The following is a 12,500-nucleotide window of genomic DNA, read 5'->3' as shown; positions in this document are numbered from 1 at the left end:
TTAAATTAAATTAAATTAAATTAAATTAAATTAAATTAAATTAAATTAAATTAAATTAAATTAAATTAAATTAAATTAAATTAAATTAAATTAAATTAAATTAAATTAAATTAAATTAAATTAAATTAAATTAAATTAAATTAAATTAAATTAAATTAAATTAAATTAAATTAAATTAAATTAAATTAAATTAAATTAAATTAAATTAAATTAAATTAAATTAAATTAAATTAAATTAAATTAAATTAAATTAAATTAAATTAAATTAAATTAAATTAAATTAAATTAAATTAAATTAAATTAAATTAAATTAAATTAAATTAAATTAAATTAAATTAAATTAAATTAAATTAAATTAAATTAAATTAAATTAAATTAAATTAAATTAAATTAAATTAAATTAAATTAAATTAAATTAAATTAAATTAAATTAAATTAAATTAAATTAAATTAAATTAAATTAAATTAAATTAAATTAAATTAAATTAAATTAAATTAAATTAAATTAAATTAAATTAAATTAAATTAAATTAAATTAAATTAAATTAAATTAAATTAAATTAAATTAAATTAAATTAAATTAAATTAAATTAAATTAAATTAAATTAAATTAAATTAAATTAAATTAAATTAAATTAAATTAAATTAAATTAAATTAAATTAAATTAAATTAAATTAAATTAAATTAAATTAAATTAAATTAAATTAAATTAAATTAAATTAAATTAAATTAAATTAAATTAAATTAAATTAAATTAAATTAAATTAAATTAAATTAAATTAAATTAAATTAAATTAAATTAAATTAAATTAAATTAAATTAAATTAAATTAAATTAAATTAAATTAAATTAAATTAAATTAAATTAAATTAAATTAAATTAAATTAAATTAAATTAAATTAAATTAAATTAAATTAAATTAAATTAAATTAAATTAAATTAAATTAAATTAAATTAAATTAAATTAAATTAAATTAAATTAAATTAAATTAAATTAAATTAAATTAAATTAAATTAAATTAAATTAAATTAAATTAAATTAAATTAAATTAAATTAAATTAAATTAAATTAAATTAAATTAAATTAAATTAAATTAAATTAAATTAAATTAAATTAAATTAAATTAAATTAAATTAAATTAAATTAAATTAAATTAAATTAAATTAAATTAAATTAAATTAAATTAAATTAAATTAAATTAAATTAAATTAAATTAAATTAAATTAAATTAAATTAAATTAAATTAAATTAAATTAAATTAAATTAAATTAAATTAAATTAAATTAAATTAAATTAAATTAAATTAAATTAAATTAAATTAAATTAAATTAAATTAAATTAAATTAAATTAAATTAAATTAAATTAAATTAAATTAAATTAAATTAAATTAAATTAAATTAAATTAAATTAAATTAAATTAAATTAAATTAAATTAAATTAAATTAAATTAAATTAAATTAAATTAAATTAAATTAAATTAAATTAAATTAAATTAAATTAAATTAAATTAAATTAAATTAAATTAAATTAAATTAAATTAAATTAAATTAAATTAAATTAAATTAAATTAAATTAAATTAAATTAAATTAAATTAAATTAAATTAAATTAAATTAAATTAAATTAAATTAAATTAAATTAAATTAAATTAAATTAAATTAAATTAAATTAAATTAAATTAAATTAAATTAAATTAAATTAAATTAAATTAAATTAAATTAAATTAAATTAAATTAAATTAAATTAAATTAAATTAAATTAAATTAAATTAAATTAAATTAAATTAAATTAAATTAAATTAAATTAAATTAAATTAAATTAAATTAAATTAAATTAAATTAAATTAAATTAAATTAAATTAAATTAAATTAAATTAAATTAAATTAAATTAAATTAAATTAAATTAAATTAAATTAAATTAAATTAAATTAAATTAAATTAAATTAAATTAAATTAAATTAAATTAAATTAAATTAAATTAAATTAAATTAAATTAAATTAAATTAAATTAAATTAAATTAAATTAAATTAAATTAAATTAAATTAAATTAAATTAAATTAAATTAAATTAAATTAAATTAAATTAAATTAAATTAAATTAAATTAAATTAAATTAAATTAAATTAAATTAAATTAAATTAAATTAAATTAAATTAAATTAAATTAAATTAAATTAAATTAAATTAAATTAAATTAAATTAAATTAAATTAAATTAAATTAAATTAAATTAAATTAAATTAAATTAAATTAAATTAAATTAAATTAAATTAAATTAAATTAAATTAAATTAAATTAAATTAAATTAAATTAAATTAAATTAAATTAAATTAAATTAAATTAAATTAAATTAAATTAAATTAAATTAAATTAAATTAAATTAAATTAAATTAAATTAAATTAAATTAAATTAAATTAAATTAAATTAAATTAAATTAAATTAAATTAAATTAAATTAAATTAAATTAAATTAAATTAAATTAAATTAAATTAAATTAAATTAAATTAAATTAAATTAAATTAAATTAAATTAAATTAAATTAAATTAAATTAAATTAAATTAAATTAAATTAAATTAAATTAAATTAAATTAAATTAAATTAAATTAAATTAAATTAAATTAAATTAAATTAAATTAAATTAAATTAAATTAAATTAAATTAAATTAAATTAAATTAAATTAAATTAAATTAAATTAAATTAAATTAAATTAAATTAAATTAAATTAAATTAAATTAAATTAAATTAAATTAAATTAAATTAAATTAAATTAAATTAAATTAAATTAAATTAAATTAAATTAAATTAAATTAAATTAAATTAAATTAAATTAAATTAAATTAAATTAAATTAAATTAAATTAAATTAAATTAAATTAAATTAAATTAAATTAAATTAAATTAAATTAAATTAAATTAAATTAAATTAAATTAAATTAAATTAAATTAAATTAAATTAAATTAAATTAAATTAAATTAAATTAAATTAAATTAAATTAAATTAAATTAAATTAAATTAAATTAAATTAAATTAAATTAAATTAAATTAAATTAAATTAAATTAAATTAAATTAAATTAAATTAAATTAAATTAAATTAAATTAAATTAAATTAAATTAAATTAAATTAAATTAAATTAAATTAAATTAAATTAAATTAAATTAAATTAAATTAAATTAAATTAAATTAAATTAAATTAAATTAAATTAAATTAAATTAAATTAAATTAAATTAAATTAAATTAAATTAAATTAAATTAAATTAAATTAAATTAAATTAAATTAAATTAAATTAAATTAAATTAAATTAAATTAAATTAAATTAAATTAAATTAAATTAAATTAAATTAAATTAAATTAAATTAAATTAAATTAAATTAAATTAAATTAAATTAAATTAAATTAAATTAAATTAAATTAAATTAAATTAAATTAAATTAAATTAAATTAAATTAAATTAAATTAAATTAAATTAAATTAAATTAAATTAAATTAAATTAAATTAAATTAAATTAAATTAAATTAAATTAAATTAAATTAAATTAAATTAAATTAAATTAAATTAAATTAAATTAAATTACATTAAATTAAATTAAATTAAATTAAATTAAATTAAATTAAATTAAATTAAATTAAATTAAATTAAATTAAATTAAATTAAATTAAATTAAATTAAATTAAATTAAATTAAATTAAATTAAATTAAATTAAATTAAATTAAATTAAATTAAATTAAATTAAATTAAATTAAATTAAATTAAATTAAATTAAATTAAATTAAATTAAATTAAATTAAATTAAATTAAATTAAATTAAATTAAATTAAATTAAATTAAATTAAATTGAATTAAATTAAATTAAATTAAATTAAATTAAATTAAATTAAATTAAATTAAGTTAAATTAAAATAAACAAGTATGTATAGCAGTAAGTTCGGCCGGGCCGAAACTTAATAACCCACCACCATGAATCAAATATCATAGCTTCCTTTGAGAATTTCAGGGGGGTTTGATGACAGATATTCGCCCAAAAAGAGCAGTTACACTTCCCGAATATAAATTTAAAGATTTTACCTATGAAGATTATATCAGATTCTGGATTTATAAGAACCATTTTTGTTTGAGTTTTAGAGAAATCATTAACATCTCTTGTAAGTGTGCAAGAAAATGATGAAATAACGCCTTGATTTGAAATCTAAAATCTGTAGATTTTCACCACCTTAATTTAAATGATTACGAGAAGTAAAATCTGGAAATTTTACATTCAGTTTCAAGCACTTTTAATGATCAGTGTGCCTTCTATACCCTCAAGAAGTGAAATCGGTGTATATAGAGGGCTTACCAAATGGAGCGATAAAATCTATATATAACAAGTAAGGAAAGTCTAAAGTCGGGCGGGGCCGACTATATTATACCCTGCACCACTTTGTTGATCTAAATTTTCGATACCATATCACATACGTCAAATGTGTTGGGTGCTATATATAAAGGTTTGTCCCAAATACATACATTTAAATATCACTCGATTTGGACAGAATTTGATAGACTTTTACAAAATCTATAGACTCAAAATTTAAATTGGCTAATGCACTAGGGTGGAACACAATTTTAGTAAAAAAAATATGGGAAACATTTAAATCTGAAGCAATTTTAAGGAAACTTCGCAAAAGTTTATTTATGATTTATCGCTCGATATATATGTATTAGAAGTTTAGGAAAATTAGTGTCATTTTTACAACTTTTCGACTAAGCAGTGGCGATTTTACAAGGAAAATGTTGGTATTTTGACCATTTTTGTCGAAATCAAAAAAACATATATATGGGAGCTGTATCTAAATCTGAACCGATTTCAACCAAATTTGGCACACATAGCAACAATGCCATTTCTACTCCCTGTGCAAAACTTCAACAAAATCGGAGCAAAAAAATTGGCCTCTGTGGTCATATGAGTGTAAATCGGGCGAAAGCTATATATGGGAGATATATTTAAATCTGAACCGATTTCAATAGAATTTGGCACGCATAGCTACAATGCTAATTGTACCCTCCTGTGCAAAATTTCAACTAAATCGGAGTAAAAGATTGGCCACTTTGGTCATATGAGTGTAAATCGGGCGAACGATATATATGGGAGCTATATCTAAATCTGAACCGATTTCAATAGAATTTGGCACACTTAGGGTAAAACTCTGGCTTCTGGGGCCATATAAGACCATATCGGGCGAAATATATATGGGAGATATATCTAAATCTGAACCGATTTCTTCCAAAATCAATAGGGTTCTATTCTGAGCCAAAACACATACTTCTGCCAAATTTGAAGTCGATTGGACTAAAACTGCGACCTAGACGTTGATTACAAAAATGTGTTCACGGACAGACGGACCTGGCAATATCGACTAAGGAGCCAACCCTGAGCTTTTTCTCCAAAGACACCATGTGTATATCTCGTCTCCTTCTGGGTGTTGCAAAAATATACACTAACTAATAATACCCTGTTCCACAGTGTGGCGCAGGGTACAAAAACTAAATATTTACAATTTCAGGCAAATCGAATAAAAACTACGGTTTCTACCCAAAAAGTAAAATCGGAAGATCGGTCTACATGGGGGCTATACCAAAACATGGACCGATACTCACCATTTTTGGCACATCTCTTTATGGCCCGAAAATACCTCTAGATTTCCAATTTCAGGCAAATTGTTTAAAAACCGTAGAAATAAAATCGGGAGATCGGTCTATGGACCACTACACGTCATTTTCGGCACACGTATTTGTGGTTCTAAAATACCTCTAGATTTGAAATTTCAGGCAAATTGGATAAAAACTACGATTTCTAGAAGCCCAAGAAGTAAAATCGGGAGATCGGTCTATATGGTGGCTATATCAAACCATGGACCGGTGCTCACCATTTTCGACACACGTCTTTAGGGTCATAGAGTACCTCTAGATTTCAAATTTCAGGTAAATTGGATTAAAACTACGGATTCTAGAAGCCCAAGAAGTAAAATCGGGAGATCGGTCTTTATGGGGGCTATATCGAAACATGGACCGATACACCCCATTTTCGGCACACCATTTTATGGTCCTAGAATACCTCTAGATTTCCAATTTCAGGTAAATCGGATAGAAAATACACTAGACGCCCAAGAAGCAAAATCGGGAAATCGGTCCATATGGGGGCTATACCAAAACATGGACCGATAGGCACCATTTTCGGTACACTTTTTAATGGTCCTAAAATACCTCTAGATTTCCAATTTCAGGCAAATTTGATAAGAACTACAGTTTTTATAAGCCCAAGACCCCAAATCGGGAGATCGGTTTATATGGGGACTATATAAAACTTGCACCGATAAAGCCCATCTTCAAACTTGACCTGCATGCAAACAAAAGACGAATCTGTGCCAAATTTCAGGACGATAACGCCATTATTGAAGGCCGTAGCGTGATTACAACAGACAGACAGACGGATAGACGGACATGCTTATATCGTCTTAGAATTTCTCCCTGATCAAAAATATATATACTTTATATAGTCGGAAATCGATATTTCGATGTGTTACAAACGGAATGACAAACTTATTATACTCCCGTCACCATTCTATGGTGGTGGGTATAAAAATGAAATTAAAATAAAATAAAATAAAATAAAATAAAATAAAATAAATTAAAATAGAATAAAATAAAATAAAATAAAATAAAATAAAATAAAATAAAATAAAATAAAATGACAATTAAAATTAAGAATTAATAGATAATCGTATATTGATTTATTTGTTTACTTAAGCAGTCCCCCAGAATTGACGCAGGGCAACATAAAGTCGATGCTAACCGATTCCATTTTCTTCTTGCTTATTATATTTATTGTTATTATTAACTATAATTAAAATGAGTATTTTTTTGTATGTTTTTATGTTTCAAATTTCAAGAACACCAGCCATTTCGATACAACAGAGTTTTCATTCATACCAAGATTTAGTCAGTATCTGCCAAAGATAACAACCGGTACGAATACCCAACTGCAAAAACCGTCCGCGCACAACTCTATTTAGTCAATTCATAGTTAATCGTATTTTAGACGCGAATCAAGGCAGAAGTCATAGGCCACAAATCGCTATGTTCGAATTATTCAATCTGGAAGAGCAATATGCAAATTTTCCTCAAATACAACGTGAGGAGGTGCAAAAACTTCTACAATGGGCCAATGCCCAGCCTCATTTACCCAAAATAACAGAGCATGAAGCTCTATGCTTTTTCTTTGCCTGCAATTGTAGCATGGAATATTCGAAACAGGTCCTTGATCTCAGCTACACTTGTCGTACACATTTCGATGAATTTTTTGGAAATTTGGATGTTGAATCACCGGAAATGAAACAAACCTACAAGACGGTGTAAGTTTGAGGCGTGGGAGATGAATTCACATCTAAAAAGAAATATTTTTAATTTTGTGTATTCAATATAGGGCCGCGTTTCCCATGGAACAAAAGACGCCAGAAGGAAATGCTGTTCTACTGGCCAAACTTATCGACACCGATCCATCACATTTTAATTTTGTTAATTCCATAAAATTGTAAGTAATTTTTGTGAGTGCGCGTGTAATTGTGATACAAATTATAGAAATTGACATTTTTGAAAAATATAAAATCACTACATTGAAAAAATATTTACACAATAGACACAAAAAGAATATCGCCAATTTTTTCTATTACACATTTGTTTGAAGTTGAAAATGATACTAAAAATTTCAAGTTCAATTCAAACTTTAATCCAACTTCGAAAACATTCCAATTATACAAGTGATTGAAAATTGTATTAAATTAATTAAAAAAAATTAATTTGCAGTTGATTGAAAATTTGACCGGTCTCAAATACGGATACGTGTGAAAGATTGTGATGTACAGTGTAGCTGATATACAATGCAACGAAGTAAAGAGTAAATTGTTTTCTGTTTTTCAATTTTATTGGTCAAAAGCAAACAATGTCGGAAATAAAATCGGAAAAACATCAAAAGAATCAATTTTGTTCAAATTGGCTTCAAACGGCCGACAAACCCATACATGTGGCTCTGGCTATGGCTTTGTTAATTTTAACCTTAAACTTACTCTCCAATATGCCCCAGGTACAACAGTTCAGCGGATTGAAATCCAGAGATTATATTGCCCATAATGCGGTTCTACCACCAAGCAAAGAATCTCATTTTTGAGAAATTCCTGGTTGACGCGTACTGGCTGCAATAGTGCTATTTCAATGCCCATGGTCTGCGGGCAAAATGTTTGCACCATGAGAAGGAATATGATAACCCCAAAAATATCAAAATTTTGATTCTATAGAAATTTCATTTCTATAGAAAATTTTGGTAAAATTTTATTCCTCTATAGAAAATTTTGTCAAAATTTTATTTCTATAGAAAATTTGGTAAAAATTTTATTTGAATAGAAAATGTTGTAAAAATTTTATTTTGTCAAAATTTTATTTCTATAGAAAATTGTGTCCAAATTTTATTTCTATAACAAATTTTGTCTAATGAATGAAAATTTTATTTCTATAGAAAATTTTGTCAACATTTTATTTCTATAGAAAATGTTGTCAACATTTTATTTCTATAGAAAATTTTGTCAAAATTTATTTATGTAAAAAATTTTGTCAAAATTTTATTTCTATAGAAATTTTTGTCAAAATTTTATTTCTATAGAAACAAAATTTTATTTCTAAGAAAAATTCGCCAAAATTTTATTTCTATAGAAATTTATTGGCAAAATTTTATTTCTATAGAAAATTTTGTCAACATTTTATTTCTATAGAAAATTCTGTCAAAATTTTATTTCTATAGAAAATTTTGTCAAAATTTTATTTCTATAGAAATGTATTGGCAAAATTTTTTATATATAGAAAATTTTGTCAAAATTTTATTTCTTTAAAAAATTTTGTGAAAATATTATTTCTATAGAAAATATTGTAAAAATTTTATTTCTATAGAAAATTTTGTCAAAATTTTATTTCTATAACAAATTTTGTCAAATGAATGAAAATTTTATTTCTATAGAAAATTTTGTCAAAATTTTATTTCTATAGAAAATTTTGTCAACATTTTATTTCTATAGAAAATGTTGTCAACATTTTATTTCTATAGAAAATTTTGTCAAAATTTATTTATGTAAAAAATTTTGTCAAAATTTTATTTCTATAGAAATTTTTGTCAAAATTTTATTTCTAAGAAAAATTCGCCAAAATTTTATTTCTATAGAAAATTATTGGCAAAATTTTATTTCTATAGAAAATTTTGTCAAAATTTTATTTCTATAGAAAATTTTATTTCTATAGAAAATTTTGTCAAAATTTTATTTCTAAGAAAAATTCGCCAAAATTTTATATCTATAGAAAATTTTGTCAAAATTTTATATCTATAGAAAATTTTGTCAAAATTTTATTTCTTTAAAAAATTTTGTGAAAATATTATTTCTATAGAAAATATTGTCAAAATTTTATTTCTATAGAAAAGTTTGTCAAAATTTTATTTCTGTAGAATTTTTTGTCAAAACTTTTTTTCTATAGAAAATTTTGTCAAAATTTTATTTCTTTAAAAAAATTTGTGAAAATATTATTTCTATAGAAAATTTTGTCAAAATTTTATTTCTATAGAAAAGTTTGTCAAAATTTTATGTTCATATAAAAATTTGTCAGAATTTTATTTCAATAGAAAATTGAAGTATCTCTTACTTGGGAGAAATGAATAGCAAAATCTACCAAAACATCAAGAATTCTACCAATCTACCAAAAAGTAAAAAATCTACCATTTTTGGTAGAATTTTACCAACTGTGGTAACCGTGTTAAGGATTCAGCATTGCGTGGGTAAAGAATATGGGTGGTTTTTAAAAAGTTTTTTTTCGGATTTTCTGCTAGGTATCTTTTCGCTTGGATTCTATATAATTTTGGCCAAAAGGAGAGACCGAAAGCGATTGTAGAAATTATCATCAGCAATAATTACACATTTTTTCAATGTAGTAGTAAGCTATTTAAAAATATACAAATTTTTGCGCATTTAAATTTTGAACTTCAATTTCTTATTTTTCTGCAGATATTGTATCAGCCAAGATAAGATTATGTTGGAGAAGGGTTTGGCTTCTGGACTTATTATCGCTATCGATCTTACTGGTGTTGCATTTGGCCATATTACCCGCATTGGTATTATGCAATTGAAAAAAGTCATATATTACCTGCAGGTATGTTAAGCACATAAATGTATTTATTTTTATACTCTGATTAAAAACAAAAAATATGTATTTCATTTGATAAGGTCAAACAAAATGTTAAATATTTGCGAAGATGTCCCAGCACTATGCAATAGGCCAAATTTCTTAAAAAAAGATTAACTATTATCACTTAGAAAAACTTATGAACTTATGAAAAATTTACTTTAGATCTAAAGAGGGATTTTTTCCATCGATAATCATTGTTTCAAAGTATCTAGAAAATAAATTATTTTCATAAAATTTAATACAATTAAAATTAAGTTTCAGTTACATTTACTTAATTTAAAATAAATTAACTTGAATTTAGTTAATTTTTATACCCTCCATCGTAGGATACTAACTTTGTCATTACGTTTGTAACACAACGAAATGTTGGTCTCAGACCACGGTTGCCACCCATGCCAAAAATAATCTACTAAAATTTGAAGAAAATTATACCAAAACTCTATCAAATTTAAAAAAATGAATTTTGAAGTTTTTGAACGAAAATTTCCCAAATTTTTATTTCATAGAAAATTTTGTCAACATTTTATTTCTATAGAAAATTTTCTCAAATATTTGATTTCTATTGAAAATTTTGCCCAAATTTTTTTCTATAGGAAATTTTGTCAAAATTTTTATTTCTGCAGAAATTTTTTTCAAATTTTGTTCTATAGAAAATGTCAAATTATTTTTGTATAGGAAATTTTGCAATTTTTTTCTGTAGAAAATTTTGTCAAAACTGTATTTCTATAGAAAATTCTCAAAAGTTGTCAAAATTGTATTACTCTAAAAAATGCCAAAGTTTTATTTCTATTGAAAATTTTGTCAAAATTTTATTTAATTGTAGAGTTTGCAAGGCGTGAAGTCATGTTGTAAAATCTTAGTTTTTATAGTGTGTTATTTTTTGATTCTTTCCAATATTTCGTTGTCCGTCCTCAGGGAAATTAAATTTTTTTAATAGGACAAAGACGCAGATTTTATTTTGTTTTATTGCAACATGACCTCAAGCCTTACAAACTTTACAAATAATTGTACTAAAAGGTCAACTATACAAGAAATACAAAATTTGATTTCTATAGAGAATTTTGTCAGAATTTTATTTCTATAGAATATTTTGCAAAATAGTAAAAAATCTACCACTTTTAGAAGAATTCTACCAACTCTGGCAACCGTATCTCAGACCCCGTAAAAATATATATTGTGGTGAAATTCTTAGTCGATCTATATTTAAATTTTCTTTCAGAGTAAATTCAAATTTTAATTAATTCTTCTTTAATTTTGATATTTTTTTGTCCACTAGGAAGCCATACCATCCCGCTTGGTTGGTCTACATTTCCTGAACTCCAGTTCAATTATCGATAAAATATTGGCTCTCATGCAACCATTCATGAAAAAAGAACTGATGGACATGCTTCATGTCCACACAACCATGGAGACCTTTTATAAATCTGTGCCTCGTGAACTATTGCCCAAAGAATATGGAGGACCTGGTCTAGATATGAAGCAAATGAGTGGTAATATGATCGTGATCATATTCCATAATTAGAATCGTTTAAACCAAACCAAATACAATTTTTATTTTTTTTTTTTGTTTTTTTTCTTGTTTCAGATAAACATGTCCAGTCCTTATTCGAGTCCCGTTTGGATATTATGGAATATAATAGCACACATCGTGTGAATGAGAAATTAAGACCAGCTAAAGCAAAACATACCTCTGACCTTTTTGGAACTGAAGGAAATTTCAAGAAATTGGATATTGACTGATTTAGATTAAATTATGCCTATGGATTTCACAAAAAAATGGAAAATTTGTTGTTAACTATTGTTGTGTTAATGTATAACGATGTTGTTATTTGTTAGCAAATTTTTTTATAAATAAATGTTGCAAAGACTCGGTGTATGAAATGTAGAAAAATATGTGGAATTGTTAGATAAATCAACCAGAAAATCTCATCAGTGAAATTTTTTTCGCTAGTGTTATATTCAGTTTTTAATTTGAAAAATTGCGTTAACGTCGTATATCTAGAATTTCAGAATTCTGCCATTAACAAGAATATGTTATACTAGCTGGGCCTGATCCACGTGGGTAGCGAAAAATGTTTTTTTTTATTTTAAACAGGCTCTCAAAGTAAATCAAATTTATATTGAAAAAAATTGTTTTATTTAATTTTTTTATTTATTTTGTTTTTTTTTTTTATTAAAATATTTTAAAACTAAAAGTTTTTTTTTAATTGTCTATGCAAAGTTGAATTAAAAATACATATTCC

The 12,500-nt window shown here is 20.2% G+C and overlaps 1 protein-coding gene across 1 annotated transcript; it reads left to right on the top strand.

The window, feature by feature from the left end:
• Nucleotides 1–6,974: 6,974 nt before the first annotated feature.
• LOC142238444 (alpha-tocopherol transfer protein-like) lies at nt 6,975–12,150 on the top strand. Its single transcript, XM_075310086.1, has 5 exons — nt 6,975–7,391; nt 7,463–7,570; nt 10,077–10,221; nt 11,534–11,747; nt 11,843–12,150. The coding sequence occupies exons 1-5, from the start codon at nt 7,117–7,119 to the stop codon at nt 11,995–11,997; spliced, it is 897 nt and encodes a 298-aa protein (XP_075166201.1). The 5' UTR covers nt 6,975–7,116; the 3' UTR covers nt 11,998–12,150.
• The last annotated feature ends 350 nt before the right edge of the window (nt 12,151–12,500 follow it).

This window comes from Haematobia irritans, chromosome 1 (genome assembly GCF_050003625.1).
Source record: "Haematobia irritans isolate KBUSLIRL chromosome 1, ASM5000362v1, whole genome shotgun sequence".
Taxonomy (NCBI): domain Eukaryota; kingdom Metazoa; phylum Arthropoda; class Insecta; order Diptera; family Muscidae; genus Haematobia; species Haematobia irritans.
This window is presented reverse-complemented; position numbering and strand designations above follow the sequence as displayed.

Coding starts and splice junctions, on each gene's coding strand:
- LOC142238444 (XM_075310086.1), top strand. CDS start 7,117: ATGTTCGAATTATTCAATCTGGAAGAGCAATATGCAAATTTTCCTCAA. Junction 7,571..10,076: donor TTTGTTAATTCCATAAAATT/GTAAGTAATTTT, acceptor ATTTTTCTGCAG/ATATTGTATCAGCCAAGATA. Junction 10,222..11,533: donor AAGTCATATATTACCTGCAG/GTATGTTAAGCA, acceptor TTTGTCCACTAG/GAAGCCATACCATCCCGCTT.